Below are 17660 nucleotides of genomic sequence, written 5' to 3' on the forward strand. Positions count from 1 at the left end.
CGGCTGCTGACACAGCAAATCACAGATCGGGATAAAGAGCCAACCACAGTGGCTGTTTACAATGTGATCAGCTGTTTCCAGTCACAGCTGATCACCATGTAAACACACTTGCTGGTTATTGGCATTCACAGCATGAGGAGAGGAGAGAGCCAGTAACTGGTGGTCAGTGTGAAAGGGGACATTTGTACCAATCAGTGTCCATCAATAAGGATGAGCTCAGGCGTGTTCGCAAACTGCACGGGCAGAGCCTGCCAGGAAGTCAGCACTGTGGAGCGCTAATCATAGGTAGTGAGACATTTTCCTGATGCGCAGCTGCAGAGATCGGGAAATGTCTCACTGCCTGTGATCAGCGCTGTGCAGTGCCGGTTCTGCAAGTGCGGTTTGCGAACACGCCTGAGCTCATCATTATCCATCAGTGCTGCCAAAAAGTGCCGCCTATCCGTGCCCATCAGTGCTGCTGTATATCAGTGCAGCCTCATCAGTGCCCACCGGTGCAGCCTCATCAGTGCCCACCAGTGCAGCATATCAGTGCTGCCTATTAGTGCCTATCAGTGCAGCTTCATCAGCTTCATCAGTGAAGGAGAAAAATTACCTGTTTGCAAAATTTTCTAACAGAAACAAAGACAACTTTTTTTTTATTTTTTATGTTCGGTCTTTTTTCGTTTGTTTATGATATTTATTTTTATTTTATTTTATTATTTTTTGTTTATGATGATATTTTTACCGGCCCCTTCCCCCGCTTTTTATCCTGAAACATCCCCCTGTGTGCCTGCAGCAGCAGCCGGTGGGAGAGGATAGGAGAGGAGAGGAGGGAAGCCGGAAGCGCAGCAGCATAATTCTGCATTGCATGGGGTGATGAGGGTGAGTTCCAGGCACACCCTGTGCACATGCCTATGCTTAAATCTGCCTAGTGTTCAGCTATAAAATGCAAGTTCAGGAAAATCTTGCTTATATATTTTTTTTTAATTAAAAGGCAATATTTTCCAGCATTTTAATATTTGGCTGTCCTGGAACTTTGCTGCCACAGGTGTTCTATTTCTCTGTTTTTAATCCGTTTGTTGATGTATGAAAAAAAGACAGCGTTTCATTCCTATGGGCAAACGGATGTCAATGGGCGTTGTCCATTTGCATCAGTTTTTCGTCAGATTACGATAAGCTCTGTTTTTTTAATTGCAGAAGTCTGCATTTTTGTTCCATTTAAAAAACATAGGCGGACAAAAAAAACCAGATGTAAATGGAAAAGAACTAAAACAGAAGATGATGCTAACTGATGTAAACTGAATGAGTTTTTTCTTAGCAAAACCGAGACTGAACAGATGATGCTCATATAAAAGGGGCCTAAAAGTCAGCTATTGTAAATGTCTAAATTGTAGAAGCAGAATATGAGTAGATAACAATACACTTTGCTTAGATATATATATATATATATATATATATATATATATATATATATATATATATATATATATATGGCTTTTCTTCAGCGGGAATGTCCGGCACCTCCAGCACTAAGTGTATGTAATAGCATGGGGTGTCGGGTGTGCTGGAGGGTCTATTGATGTTGGCTGCTGGGGGATCGATTGTCACTAGTGGGGATCTGATTTTGTGTGAGGGTCTATTGTTGCTGATGGGGAATCTATTGTTGCTGGGGGGGTCTTATGTTGCTGTAAGGGATCTACTGTTGACGGAGAGGTCTATTTTTACTGGCTGCTGGAGGATCCATTGATCCTGGCAGCTGGGAGATCTGTTTTTGCTGCTGGGAGGAGCGTCTAATGTTGCTTGGGTGGATATTTTGTTACTGGGTGTGATATTTTGTTGTGGGTGGTTCACTGTGGCTGCAGGGAATCTATTGTTGTTGGGGTGGAGTCCATTGTTGTTGGAGGAGTCTATTGTTGTGTGGGGATCTATTGCTGGAATTCTATTGTTGCTGGCGGCAGGAGATCTATTTTACTGCTTTTCTTTGTATCATTAACATGTTCCATACAAATGATTTAGCACCACAAAATGATACTTGGTTCTGTATTCTCTAAAAGGGGCAGTACTGGAAGGTGGGTAGGGGGTGGAATCAAGGGACGGTGGTCAGAGGTGGGTAGGGGGCAAAGACAAGGGGCGACTCAAATGGGGGGAGTTCCTGCACCTATTCTCCAAGAAAAAAAGCCCTGTGTATATATATATATTATTTGGAGGTCACCAACATTCTTGCTGAGCGGAAATAGATCTCAAAGATTGTAGCTAAATACATCTTCTATATCTTACCGATTAGACATGATCTGATTACTTCATATTTAGGTTTTAACATTCGTAAACCTCCATCATATGATGTGACGGGCTCTGGACTTTCCTCTGGGCACTGTACACATTTATCTTCAGGACCATAGAAATAAATACATGTAGTTAGACAGAATGTAGCAGGAGAAGAACATCTATTTATTGTATATAATCTGAAAAGGTCACTATTGCTTATAGAAATCTGGATGCAGACAAGTCACTGTCCAATAACAGCTCTTGTGATGAAATTAGACATGGACATTGAATTAATCCCATCATAACAGAAATACAAGAGATGCCATTTCTGACCTCTATCTGTTAGTTGCCTGGCTAATATTCTGACCCATTGGATCACTATTTTCTGAGTCACTGACCCAGCGCAAGTAAGATCAAGATAGTCGAAGAAAAATCAAAAAGTTCTTATGCCCATAGTACTTGTCCCAAGTCAGGAAAACAGCCCGGCCACTAGTATTTTTAGAAAAAATGTCTTTTTTTTTGGCAGAAAATGAAAGAGCAAATTCACTTAGAATTTGGCATTATATATTAAATACATACACATTACATTAAAATAGATGTATTGTCAAACAGAATGATGTACCCCCTTAGCTAGTAGTAGTTAGTCACATACATCTAGATTCTTCTGTAATGGTGAATATGTTGTGAAGCTTATCAAAGCGGCTTCTTCAGTTCTAATGAGTGCCAGGAACCTGCTTTGGCATTTATAGCCACACAGATAGCTCAGTTCCTTTATTCCAATCACTATGGAGTGTGTCTCACCCCCTATTTCAAGAACAAGCACAACTTCTACAGACAGAAAATATGGCCATGCAATACAATCACCAGTATCTCCTATTGTAGCTAACCTGTACATAGAGGAGGCAGAGAGGGGAGTCTTGAACTCATTCAAAGGAACAACACCAAGTCATTGGTTCAGATATTTGGACAATACAGTGGAACCTCGGATTGCGAGTAACACGGTTTACGAGTGTTTTACAATCTGAGGTTTTTTTTTTAAAATCCTGATTCACTTTGCGAGCGTTGTCCCCCAAGACGAGCAGATTTCAAGCCTCTGGGGTGTGCAGTACCGCATTTGACCAGAGGTGCGGGGGCACCGGTGACACTCGGAAACACTTCGTTCCCGAGTGTCTCCGAGTGTCTCAGGCGCCCCCGCACCTCTGGCCACATGCGGTACTGCATAGATAAGCAGTGGCTGTAGAACAGATTATCTGAGTTTCCATTATTTCCTATGGGGAAACTCGCTTTGATATACGAGTGCTTTGGATTACAAGCTTTCTTCTGGAACGAATTATGCTCATAATCCAAGGTATTACTGTGCATGGGCCAAGATATGAATCTTGGAAGTGGAAGATTTTAGTGAGTGAACACAAACTCTGTGGATAAAAAACATCAGGTTTATATCTGAAGAGGCACAGAACAACTTACTCCTTTTCACTCTGTGTGTTACATGTCAAGGAAGGGGGTGACTTGGAAAGATTTGGGAGTGAGAACTATATATTAACTGTTTTTTAAAACCATAATATAAGTGAAATAGCTACTTCTGTGCACCGATCAGTCAGTGTCATTCTCATTAGCAGGTGTCACATTCTTCCCGGCTGCAACAGGATCCGTGATTAACTATCCAGCAGAATTAAAATTAAGATCTGGTGTTCTGTGCCTGTTACCCAGCACAGTCTGCTAACAGTCTAATTCATAGGGGGACATTTTACCCCCCCAGCTATACACGTGTGGAGGTGATGGTGAAATGGCTATATCTAGGATATAATGAAGCACTCTTCCTGTTTTTTGGACTCTAGTACACCTGTTAATGTGAAGTGATCACACAGTTGCAACGATTACTGTGGACTTTACCCTTATATACATGGTTATGATAACACACTCGTGACAGCGGGAACTTGTCTGTATATGTAGCGCTGCCTTGATGAATGTTTTTTATCTGTTCTAAATTGAATTTGCTTGCCATCGGCAAGCTTATGCGGTAGCAGATTCAGCCTTAAATAGGATATCTATGGGTGTATATATATATATATATATATATATATATATATATATATATATATATATATATATACACACACACATTCATACATTTTCTTATATTATTTACTGTCAGAGTTTTACCCAATCCTTAAAGAGGAAGTAAACCCTGATGGGTTTTACTTCCTCTTTATTTCCCTGCGAAGGTAAAGCATAATGGGCGACTATGCATCGCATAGTCGCCCATTATATGTCACTTACCTGAAACCGAAGCCTGTTATGTCACCGCTGTCCCCACTAGCAGCGAGCCTCCATCTTCACCCCCTTCCTTCCGGGGCCACGAACTCCGGCTCTGTGACTGGCCGGAGTAGCGTGACGTCACTCCCGCGCATGCGTGAGGGAGCCGACAGTCATGGAATAACCCCTTTAGAAGCGGCACAATCTTCCCTTTCTAAAGTGCGCATGTGCCGTAGTCATCGGCGCTCGGCTTTTTCTTAAATATCTCCTAAACCGTGGATGTTTAGGAGATATATCCAGCACCTACAGGTAAGCCTTAATATAGGCTTACCTGTATGTAGAAGTGGTTGTACAGGGTGTACAACCACTTTAAGCATGCCTGAATTTGTAGGAGGAGGCCAGTTTGTCTACAAGTAGTTATAACTATAATATAAAATGTGGTGAACAAATAGATGGTCTAGTGTGACGGGAGGAGTGTATATAAGAGGACCAAACCCCAACAAGCATCCGCAGGGCTGCTGATAGAAATCGTGGGGCCCAGTACAGACTAACTGACAGGCCCCCCCCAAGAAAAAATTAAAGCTATATAACCCCTGAAGAAGTCCAATACTTGGTGACACATGTCGGGATTATTGGGATTATCATTTCATGGTTACCACCTACAATAGATCATGGCTGTAAATTTTTAAAGATAAATGGATCCATCATACTATTAATGTATTTTAGACGGTTTTTACATTTATTTGTTCTGTTTTTTGTGACATATTTTTAACTTGATGTAATAAAATATTCAAATTTTCTTTTGTATAAAATTTGAAATTTAGGGGCACCTTAAAAAACCCTGCTCCTTTGGGAGCATTTTGTTCTGTATCTTGTCCTATAATATAATGTGCATTGTATGCAGGCTACACATTGTTTCATTAAGAGACCTGTATATATACTGTATGTGTATATATACACAAGGTGTGTCTAAAAAGTTTGGTGAATGGTATCAGAAAACAAACAAAACAGAAGATACAAACAAATTACCTTTATTGGCCTTCAAAATAATCTCCATCCTTCATAACTCACTTTTGGCAACGTTCATAAAGCTTATGGAAACTATCAGCTTTTGCAGGTGACTCTTTTTGGGTCATGGGGAAGGCAGTGAACGCCATTCCACCGATTGCCGTTTGGATTCCGAATCAAACTAGTAGCACCAGGTCTCATCCCCTGTGACGATAGTTCGCAGAAAGGATGAATCCCCTGGTCACACATGGTAATGAAATCTCCAGAGGTTTCCAACTGTTTTGCTCTCTGTTCGTCTGTCAGCTTGTGCAGCATAAACTGGGAACAGATCTTCTGCTTACTCAAATCTTCACGGACGATAGTGTGCACCGTGTGCTTGCTAATGCCCAACTCCTTCGCCATCAATCGAAGAGTCAGACGCTGAACTCATGGCAGCATTCATCACACTCGCTCGATCATGTCTGGGGTTTTGCTTGTCGATGGCCAACGAAACATGGCTCATTCTTGGTCGTTTCCTTCCCGTCGTGAAAGTTGTAAACACATGTTCTGTTTGCAGCTTCCGTCCTGTACATGTCGCGGTCTTCCCCAATTTGTATCAGAACTTGATGTTCACTCATTGCTCCATTGCACTATGACCCTACCTCTCACACTGACTACGTTTGACTGCCAGCAGCGGGTTTAACCTGGCGGTCACGTGTACTCCATGCTAGGTGGTGGTTCTCGATGTGTCTCTGAATAGCCATGTGCATGTGCGTGCACCTGGTCCATGTTGTCATTGAGATATCGGACCATTCACTAATCTTTTTAGACACACCTCGCATGTTATTATCTATGAATCTTATGTGAATAAAAGCTGTAAAAGTATTTTTTTTTAAAACTGTTTGCCCTTGCACACCAGTAAAAGTCCAAAGTGTCCTTCCCTTTGGAGTTTGTTTTAATATGTTTTTAGGATGTAGTGCTGTCTAATATTGCTTCCTCTACAACATATTATACTATGAAAGCCTTGGGTAATCTGCACCATTGGCATTTTCGTCTATTTTGTGGATAATGATTATAACATTATAAATGTGGCATTGTGAACATATGAGGCAGCTGTGGTCTGTTTGGTAATCCTGTATGAGCATTGTATAATACTAAAGCTCAGATTGACCTCTAGGCTTTGAGGTCTAACTTTCTGGTATGCCTTGGATTCAAATGTTGTGACTGTGGTTCATCTTGATATGGAAGTCTCACTCATGCTGTCAAACTTTTGTTAAAGGGACTTGCATCTGACGTTCCTTTTGAACATCATGGTGAAGGATTCTCTCATGATGTGGAACAGTCTTATTACTACCACAATATATATATATATATATATATATATATATATATATATATATATATAAAGACTTTTAGGTTATGCAAAAGCCTTACTACCATTACTGCAATTTTCTTTTACCTATGTTTTTTACTAGCACTGCAGTTTTGTTTACTATTAGAATTCACACCTTTAGCCATGTAAATTGAAGGATTAGCACATGTTGCAGGCTTCCCGGCACCATGGGATTGAATGATTTAATTAGAAAAGGGTGTTTTCACAAACCTTTACACCACCAATCCTGTTTTTGGACAATCAACATCTGCCTTGACACATTCCATGGTGATTGGATTCATTTGAATGAGCCACCTGTGTGACTATAGATGCTGGGGTAAACGCCTGACACTATTTCGAACTGAAAAGCAGCTTAGATAAGCTATGATAGCCGCCGCCTCCTGGCCCTTTAAGAGGTTTGAAATGCTGGGAGGTGGAGGCGAGAATTCAGATCATGTGACCACTGTGATTGGCTGTCACATCAGTCTCATGATCGGAAAGCTCCTGATCACAAGTATGCATTGGGAGCTTTCCGATTCCCTCTGGCAACTGTGCTGGGAGTGCGTAGGGTGTGGGCTCTCAGCATAGAAAATGGTCACATAGGAACACATATGTGGCCTCTCGGCATTAAAACCCACCTGCTAAGAGGCCGCATATATGCGCACGGCCAGCGGGAACAGGTTAACATTACAGAACAGGAACAGTTCTACACTAGCTATACCATGACCTGATTAAATAACAACCTTCACAAGCATGTACCCCCTTCTTATAATACATTAAAGGTAAACTGTTATGGTTTTGCTAATTTTTTGTGTTTATAAACTGATATTACATATTTATATTTTGCATTTTTTTTTCTATAAAATCCTTATTTAAATAATGAATACAGGGTGTTTTTATACTCCAGTGTTTGAAGTACATGATGGGTTGTCTAATAAAACAGCCCAAAACTAATTCTACATTTGTTGACAGCTCCTGCAGACTTGTATTCTAGGTACCATCTCTTCAGGACAAGAAAATGAGGGGGTGTTTCTCTTTTTTAAGTCATGTAGCTGTGTGTATGTCTTTTTTTAGCTTACCAACTGAACAAGATTCCATTGGTCTAGGTTGATATGCTTGCAGACAATCATCGTGTGATTTGAGAGACTCTGGAGGTTCTTCCGGACAAAGTACAAATACATCTTGAAAAACACGGAAAGAAATAAAATTGGTATATGTTGAATTTGAGTTATTACTGTATTAATAACTATATTTCAATAATTCATATTGATGAGAAAAGTTCCAAGAAAATCCGTTCAGTTCTCGTGTAAAAACTCAAAAATTGATTTAAAAATAAAATAGCAAAATGTTACAAAAACAATGTCAAAACGTAGAATATAAAAATAGAATCAATAAGTTTCTTATTCTTCTTATGAAGATTAAATCAGATATGTCTGTGCATAAAAGTAGCATCAATTTTTTGAGATGTAAGTGTGTGAGTGTGTGTGAGAAGACTTGTCAGCCTCCTTCAATGTCTCATCCCCTCTGTCTGGAGTGAATGTCTGCCTTTGTCCCCTCATGTTACAAGCTTTTCTACTCCTAAAAAACAACCCCTCCCTTTTCGTATTCAGGCTGGTTTAAAGGTTTGTTTTTTCCTTATAGTCCCACAGAAAAACCGGGAACTTTGAATGAGCAATTTCCCTCCCACCTTTCTAAAAAGGTGGGTGTCACTCAATCTAACATTGCTAATGGTGGGGCTGTGGACTATGTGAGAGTAGATAAAATGAGAATAATTGAACTTATACAATATAAAGGTTTCCTTTAACCAGTTGCCGACCGCCGCACGACGATGTACGTCGACAGAGCGGCACGGGCAGGCAAAAGGGCTTACCTGTACGTCCTTGCCTGCCCGCGGGTGGGGGGTCCCAATCGGTGGTGAGGGGGAGGCCATTCATTCGTGGCCCCCCCTCGCGATCGCTCCCAGCCAATGGGATCATTTCCCTGCCTCTGTATTGTACACAGAGGCAGAGGAAATGATGTCATCTCTCCTCGGCTCGGTATTTTCCGTTTCGGGCCGAGGAGAGAAGACTAACACACACACACACAGTAGAACATGCCAGGCACACATTACACCCCGATCCCCACCCCGATCGCCCCCCGATCCCCCCCCAATCACCCCCCCAGTCACAAACTGACACCAAGCAGGTTTTGTTTTTTTTTTGTTTTTTTTTTCTGATTACTGTATTGGTGTCAGTTTGTGACAGTTACAGTGTTAGGGCAGTGAGTGTTAGGCCCCCTTTAGGTCTAGGATACCCCCTAACCCCCCCTAATAAAGTTTTAACCCCTTGATCACCCCCCGTCACCAGTGTCGCTAAGCGATAATTTTTCTGATCGCTGTATTAGTGTCGCTGGTGACGCTAGTTAGGGACGTAAATATTTAGGTTCGCCGTCAGCGTTTTATAGCGACAGAGACCCCCATATACTATCTAATAAATGTTTTAACCCCTTGATGGCCCCCTAGTTAACCCTTTCACCACTGATCACCGTATAAGTGTTACGGGTGACGCTGGTTAGTTCGTTTATTTTTTATAGTGTCAGGGCACCCGCCGTTTATTACCAAATAAAGGTTTAGCCCCCTGATCGCCTGGCGGTGATATGCGTCGCCCCAGGCAGCGTCAGATTAGCGCCAGTACCGCTAACACCCACGCACGCGGCATACGCCTCCCTTAGTGGTATAGTATCCATATACTAGCGTCCCCAGCAGTTTAGGGTTCCCAAAAACGCAGTGTTAGCGGGATCAGCCCAGATACCTTCTAGCACCTGCGTTTTGCCCCTCCGCCCGGCCCAGCCCACCCAAGTGCAGTATCGATCGATCACTGTCACTTACAAAACACTAAACGCATAACTGCAGCGTTCGCAGAGTCAGGCCTGATCTCTGCGATCGCTAACAGTTTTTTTGGTAGCGTTTTGGTGAACTGGCAAGCACCAGCCCCAGGCAGCGTCAGGTTAGTGCCAGTAGTGCTAACACCCACGCACCGTACACCTCCCTTAGTGGTATAGTATCTGAACGGATCAATATCTGATCAGATCTATACTGGCGTCCCCAGCAGTTTAGGGTTCCCAAAAACGTAGCGTTAGCGGGATCAGCCCAGATACCTGCTAGCACCTGCATTTTGCCCCTCCGCCCAGGCGAGCCCAGCTCACCCAAGTGCAGTATCGATCGATCACTGTCACTTACAAAACACTAAACGCATAACTGCAGCGTTCGCAGAGTCAGGCCTGATCCCTGCGATCGCTAACAGTTTTTTTGGTAGCGTTTTGGTGAACTGGCAAGCGCCAGCGGCCTAGTACACCCCGGTCGTAGTCAAACCAGCACTGCAGTAACACTTGGTGACGTGGCGAGTCCCATAAGTGCAGTTCAAGCTGGTGAGGTGGCAAGCACAAGTAGTGTCACGCTGCCACCAAGAAGACAAACACAGGCCCGTCGTGCCCATAATGCCCTTCCTGCTGCATTCGCCAATCCTAATTGGGAGCCCACCACTTCTGCAGCGCCCGTACTTCCCCCATTCACATCCCCAACCAAATGCAGTCGGCTATGAGAGGCATTTTTATGTCCTCCCGAGTACCCCTACCCAACGAACCCCCCCAAAAAAGATGTTGTGTCTGCAGCAAACGCGGATATAGGCGTGACACCCGCTATTATTGTCCCCCCTGTCCTGACAATCCTGGTCTTTGCATTGGTGAATGTTTTGAACGTTACCATTCACTAGTTGAGTATTAGCGTAGGGTACAGCATTGCACAGACTAGGCACACTTTCACAGGGTCTCCCAAGATGCCATCGCATTTTGAGAGACCCGAACCTGGAACCGGTTACAGTTATAAAAGTTACAGTTACAAAGTGTAAAAAAAAAAAAAAAACACAAACAAAAATATAAAATAAAAAATAATAGTTGTCGTTTTATTGTTTTCTCTCTCTATTCTCTCTATTGTTCTGCTCTTTTTTACTGTATTCTATTCTGCAATGTTTTATTGTTATTATGTTTTATCATGTTTGCTTTTCAGGTATGCAATTTTTTATACTTTACCGTTTACTGTGCTTTATTGTTAACCATTTTTTTGTCTTCAGGTACGCCATTCACGACTTTGAATGGTTATACCAGAATGATGCTTGCAGGTTTAGGTATCATCTTGGTATCATTCTTTTCAGCCAGCGGTCAGCTTTCATGTAAAAGCAATCCTAGCGGCTAATTAGCCTCTAGACTGCTTTTACAAGCAGTGGGAGAGAATGCCCCCCCCCACCGTCTTCCGTGTTTTTCTCTGGCTCTCCTGTCTCAACAGGGAACCTGAGAATGCAGCCGGTGATTCAGCCAGCTGACCATAGAGCTGATCAGAGACCAGAGTGGCTCCAAACATCTCTATGGCCTAAGAAACCGGAAGCTACGAGCATTTTATGACTTAGATTTCGCCGGATGTAAATAGCGCCATTGGGAAATTGGGGAAGCATTTTATCACACCGATCTTGGTGTGGTCAGATGCTTTGAGGGCAGAGGAGAAATCTAGGGTCTAATAGACCCCAATTTTTTCAAAAAAGAGTACCTGTCACTACCTATTGCTATCATAGGGGATGTTTACATTCCCTGAGATAACAATAAAAATGATTAAAAAAAAATAAATGAAAGGAACAGTTTATTATTTTTTTTTTTCTTTATCTTATTTTCAAAGAAAAAAAAAAAAAAAGCACCCCTGTCCCCTCTGCTCTCGTGCTAAGGCGAACGCAAGCGTCGGTCTGGCGTCAAATGTAAACAGCAATTGCACCATGCATGTGAGGTATCACCGCGACGGTCAGATCGAGGGCAGTAATTTTAGCAGTAGACCTCCTCTGTAAATCTAAAGTGGTAACCTGTAAAGGCTTTTAAAGGCTTTTAAAAATGTATTTATTTTGTTGCCACTGCAAGTTTGTGCGCAATTGTAAAGCATGTCATGTTTGGTATCCATGTACTCGTCCTAAGATCATCTTTTTTATTTCATCAAACATTTGGGCAATATAGTGTGTTTTAGTGCATTAAAATGTAAAAAAGTGTGTTTTTTCCCCAAAAAATGCGTTTGAAAAATCGCTGCGCAAATACTGTGTTAAAAAAAAATGAAACACCCACCATTTTAATCTGTAGGGCATTTGCTTTAAAAAATATATATATAATGTTTGGGGGTTCAAAGTAATTTTCTTGCAAAAAAAAAATAATTTTTTCATGTAATCAAAAAGTGTCAGAAAGGGCTTTGTCTTCAAGTGGTTAGAAGAGTGGGTGATGTGTGACATAAGCTTCTAAATGTTGTGCATAAAATGCCAGGACAGTTCAAACCCCCCCAAATGACCCCATTTTGGAAAGTAGACACCCCAAGCTATTTGCTGAGAGGCATGTCGAGTCCATGGAATATTTTATATTGTGACACAAGTTGCGGGAAAGAGACAATTTTTTTTTTTTTTGCACAAAGTTGTCACTAAATTATATATTGCTCAAACATGCCATGGGAATATGTGAAATTACAAAATACATTCTGTTGCTTCTCCTGAGTACGGGGATACCACGTGTGAGACTTTTTGGGAGCCTAGCCGCGTACGGGACCCCGAAAACCAAGCACCGCCTTCAGGCTTTCTAAGGGCGTAAATTTTTGATTTCACTCTTCACTGCCTATCACAGTCTCGGAGGCCATGGAATGCCCAGGTGGCACAAAACCCCCCCAAATGACCCCATTTTGGAAAGTAGACACCCAAAGCTATTTGCTGAGAGGTATAGTGAGTATTTTGCAGACCTCACTTTTTGTCACAAAGTTTTGAAAATTAAAAAAAGAAAAAAAAAAATTTTTTTTTTGTCTTTCTTCATTTTCAAAAACAAATGAGAGCTGCAAAATACTCACCATGCCTCACAGCAAATAGCTTGGGGTGTCTACTTTCCAAAATGGGGTCATTTGGGGGGGGGGGGGGGGTTGTGCCACCTGGGCATTCCATGACCTCCGAAACTGTGATAGGCAGTGAAGAGTGAAATCAAAAATGTACACCCTTAGAAATCCTGAAGGCAGTGCTTGGTTTTCGGGGCCCCGTACGCGGCTAGGCTCCTAAAAAGTCCCACACATGTGGTATCCCCGTACTCAAGAGAAGCAGCAGAATGTATTTTGGGGTGCAATTCCACATATGCCTATGGCCTGTGTAAGCAATTTATCATTTAGTGACAACTTTGTGCAAAAAAAAAAAAAAATAGTCACTTTCCCGCAACTTGTGTCAAAATATAAAATATTCCATGGACTCAACATGCCTCTCAGCAAATAGCTTGGGGTGTCAACTTTCCAAAATGGGGTCATTTGGGGGGGTTTGTGCCATCTGGGCATTTTATGGCCTTCAAAACTGTGATAGGTAGTGAGGAGTAAAATCAAAAATGTACGCCCTTAGAAATCCTGAAGGCAGTGATTGGTTTTCGAGGCCCCGTACGCGGCTAGGCTCCCAAAAAGTCCCACACATGTGGTATCCCCATACTCAGGAGAAGCAGCTAAATGTATTTTGGGGTGCAATTCCACATATGCCCATGGCCTGTGTGAGCAATATATCATTTAGTGACAACTTTTTGTAATTTTTTTTTTTTTTGTCATTATTCAATCACTTGGGACAAAAAAAATGAATATTCAATGGGCTCAACATGCCTCTCAGCAATTTCCTTGGGGTGTCTACTTTCCAAAATGGGGTCATTTGTGGGGGTTTTGTACTGCCCTGCCATTTTAGCACCTCAAGAAACGACATAGGCAGTCATAAATTAAAGGCTGTGTAAATTCCAGAAAATGTACCCTAGTTTGTAGGCGCTATAACTTTTGCGCAAACCAATAAATATACACTTATTGACATTTTTTTTACCAAAGACATGTGGCCGAATACATTTTGGCCTAAATGTATGACTAAAATTGAGTTTATTGGATTTTTTTTAGAACAAAAAGTAGAAAATATCATTTTTTTTTCAAAATCTTCGGTCTTTTTCCGTGTATAGCGCAAAAAATAAAAACGGCAGAGGTGATCAAATACCATCAAAAGAAAGCCCTATTTGTGGGAGGAAAAGGACGCAAATTTCGTTTGGGTACAGCATTGCATGACCGCGCAATTAGCAGTTAAAGCGACGCAGTGCCAAATTGTAAAAAGTGCTCTGGTCAGGAAGGGGGTAAATCCTTCCGGGGCTGAAGTGGTTAAACATCTAAAATCCTACTACATATCAGTATATATACATTTAAAATGCAGCGTTCTTATTAATATCCTAAACAAGAAATATTGTAATGTAAAGAAAGAACTTATATTCTTAACTTAACATATATAAATTTTGTGTCTTTGGAAAAGGATGTAACCTTATCTCTTACGATGGGGGAGGTGAAACTAATTGATACCACATGAGAATTCTACATAAAACTGCTTTTCCAATAATATAATATAATATAATATAATATAATATAATATAATATAATATATATATATTTCACTTTATCCATACCTAGAATATATGATGCTATACATAAGCAAGTCAATCATTCTCAAAAGACCCAAACCATTCATAAATATTGATATTCTATCAGTATAATGGAAGGAGACATGTGTGAGAGCCAGGCAGGGCTGCACACCCCAAAAGTTTTATAAAGAAATACAGAAATTGGTGAGATTGTAGAAGAAGCATGGAAAAACTACTAAAGGCAAACCTTTTCTTTTAGTTTTGGAAAACATGCAGAGAGATTAGAACACCTATACAGTTCTACTTGAAGTCTAGATTTTGTATATATTGTGAAAGTGTCTCCACCGGTTATGGAAGTCTGGATGTGGACAACTCAAGACCAGAGACTTCATCTATGGGTAATATTTTTATGGTGTAGGGAAAAATAGTGAAGAGGAACTCTCATGGTGAAGCTGGATACAACTCAACAAACATGCAAATACCATCTGTCTATCTAAAGAATTCTTTAGGACAAGTTTTGGACATAAACATGAACATTTGGACTCCTAGTGCACTTGAGTTATCATTAGCACTTATTAACTTTTAGAAAATGAGGATCCAGACAAGTGCATCTCTACTTGGTTTGGCCAGCTGTGTGTGTATAGGATCAAAAATGATTCAGCTGTGTCTGATTTTTCCTGCTAATGAGTACTCAATTATCCTTAACACCTAGAAGGTCCAAAACAGGATTTTCAGCACCCTTCAAGGATTTATTGCAATTTCTGGAATGACAAAATTACAATACCTTTTGTCCAAACACAAAATATTGCATTGGTTTTCAATTGTTATTTTCCCCAGCGACATTAATTTTTTAAAGTGTAACCACCATGTCCTAAACAGGGGCTACTTGTTAAATTTAGTTTTTGGCTGGGTGATAGTTAGCCCAGACTGATTGTATAGTTTGTCTTTTCCTAAGCTCAAGGTGAGTTGTGATTTCTCTGCTGCCAGTAGGTGTTACTGGTACCAATGGCAATAGTATGAGATTTCACAAACAGACTGAGTTAGGAATATTTATATTTCCTTCAGCCAAGCCAGTAGGAGGTGCAGGCCACTGGTGCATGCTGGGGAGGATATAAATATTTGGGACAAGTCTTGTAATCATTCTCTTCCCCTAGGCTGAGGCCTAGGGAGGTGCTATTGGATTTAGCTCTGCTATTAGGCCCCACCTGTGTGGGACCTAACCATTGCTGAATTTAGGCTTAGACCTGAAGTGGTCCTGGAGCTGTCCTGCCTGTAGATGATGGAAGCTGTGCCAGGGAGGGGACCCAGGTGAGGACCTTTGCTGGAGAAAGCCAGGATGAAGTCTGGTTTCTCACTGGGCCTGCTTACTCACTTGGAGGACACACTGAACCTAGGAAACAGAGAAGTCTGAACGAGCTAGGATGCTATTTACAGTGTTGTTGGTTGGCTTAAAGTTCTTGCACTGTGAAGCTGGACATGGAAATGAAGAGCCTGTAAGTGATCTGCTATGGAATCTGGGGCCCCTAACACTCACCTCCTTAACTGTTCCAGAATAAATCTTTAAAAAAACAAAAATGACTGGAGCCCAATATTCTTTCTCAGTCCCCCATATTAACCATGGACTCATCTCTGGGGTAAAATGCTGGCCTGTCCACTGCCTCTGGAGGTGCCACCATGACTCCATAGGTGCCACCAAGCCTTCAGGTGTCAGGGTGTTGCTAAAGACATTTGAAAGTGTGATTTTCTCATGAACTGTTAGTTTATCTCATGACAGTAGTATAATTGCTTTTTTTGTGTAACTTTTCTTTTTATTTTTTTTTACGTTTTAAAGAAAACACATTAAGTCAAAAAATAGCAATTTAAGGTTGACACAGTCAAATGTAAGTTTTTTTTTAATTTTTTTTATTTGCAGATACTGGAATTAAGGGGCAAAGTGAATAGACTATGACAGAAATAAATGACTTGAATAGGCTTTTTACAATTAAAATACTGTTGAAAAAACAGTCCCTTTAGAGGGCAGTGTTTACCTGCACGGGTTTTCTTTGCAGGCAGGTCATTCATGTCAGCTGGGATGCAGCGATTGCATAGACACAGTCTCTGCTCCCAATATTACAACTGTATGAGTGCATGTCACTAAACTCACCCTGGCTGCATTTGGAGCCATGCACCCTCACCCACATGGATGTCACATTAGGAGGCAACTGTGTTCTTGCAGCTTCTGTGTCCCAATTGACATCAAAAGGACTGTCTGCTTGGGGATACAGAGAACACCTGCACATCCCTATGCGGTTAAACACGGCCCCTGCATGGGGTACGCATTGATATACCCCATATTAACGAGGCCTGAAAGTCCAACTAAAGTCACAGAGATGCAATCAGATATTATGCTAGCAACCTCTATTTTCAAAGTCTTATTGCCACTTCTACTGTTACAGCAGTTGGGCAGGGTGTCTTAACAGAGCTGTACAGTCTAACGGAGGCCAGAAAAGACCCAGTGCACTAAGTAATCACACAGATCTGGTTGGATACACCTTCTCCCCTTCTCTGAAATACTAGACTATACAGATTGTTGTGATGAGGGGTGTGACTGCTACTCAACTCTGCCAGCACAGATCTCTGGAGTGTGAAGGTTTGAAGCAGCTTTTTCACTGGCCATTTTAAAGCAACTCCAAACAAAACTCAGTCGCAATTATAACATGTGGGTGTACAGCACCATAAAGAGATAAAAAGGTGCTAGACTTTAAGGGAAGCTTTATAGAAATACAAGTGTAGGAATTCAAATGATTCATTTTATGTTTACATCAGATAGATAACAGAAGTTTTGGGCTAAAAAATGTGAAGACACATCAAGACCCAATGAGATTTTTGATTAATTACGCCAATTCAACATGAGACTTCCATTCCTCACTATTCTGAATAAAAAATAAAGGCTCTAGCCTGCTTGTAAGGGGTCTTCTGATTGGCTGTGTGTTGGTGCCAAAGTGTGCCAGTACACGCCCAGCTTCTCTCTCATATAGGACAATAACCTACCTGCTGGTAGCTGGATGCCTTCGCCATATTGTGCCAAACTCCTGGCCGTAGGCCCAGTCATGACATTCCTGGCCGTAGGCCTTAATATTAAAGAATAAAATAAATGTCCACACAAGAAATACGTTTTTCACACTAATGTAGCTCTTCAAAGATGGTTGTGATATCTAACGTCACATTGCCATACTCACAGAACTCTTCAGTATGGAGCACAACACAGCAACGGACATTCTGTAGCAGTTATTTGGGTGTGAAATGCCAGCACATAATAAAAAAGCCATCTTCCCTTATACCTACTCATTCCTTGGGAGCAGCACAG

At 41.4% G+C, this 17660-nt stretch overlaps 1 protein-coding gene across 3 annotated transcripts in view; it reads right to left on the reverse strand.

The window, feature by feature from the left end:
- The window catches only part of LOC141107527 (zinc-alpha-2-glycoprotein-like), a 48653-nt gene extending 31229 nt beyond the window's left edge, over positions 1-17424 (reverse strand). For 2 of the 3 annotated variants that reach the window (XM_073598322.1, XM_073598321.1), the window contains exons 1-3: positions 17345-17424; positions 7939-8040; positions 2257-2364 (exon numbers count right to left, since the gene is read on the reverse strand). In XM_073598322.1, the coding sequence (XP_073454423.1) occupies positions 2257-2364; positions 7939-8040; positions 17345-17405 (271 nt within the window). In that variant the 5' untranslated portion in view covers positions 17406-17424. Of the gene's footprint in view, positions 1-2256; positions 2365-7938; positions 8041-15630; positions 15705-17344 lie in introns of all 3 variants that reach the window. The other variant, XM_073598323.1, reaches the window with a different exon arrangement.
- Between the last annotated feature and the right edge of the window lie 236 nt (positions 17425-17660).

Source organism: Aquarana catesbeiana, linkage group LG09, assembly GCF_042186555.1.
Source record: "Aquarana catesbeiana isolate 2022-GZ linkage group LG09, ASM4218655v1, whole genome shotgun sequence".
In the NCBI taxonomy this organism is placed as follows: domain Eukaryota; kingdom Metazoa; phylum Chordata; class Amphibia; order Anura; family Ranidae; genus Aquarana; species Aquarana catesbeiana.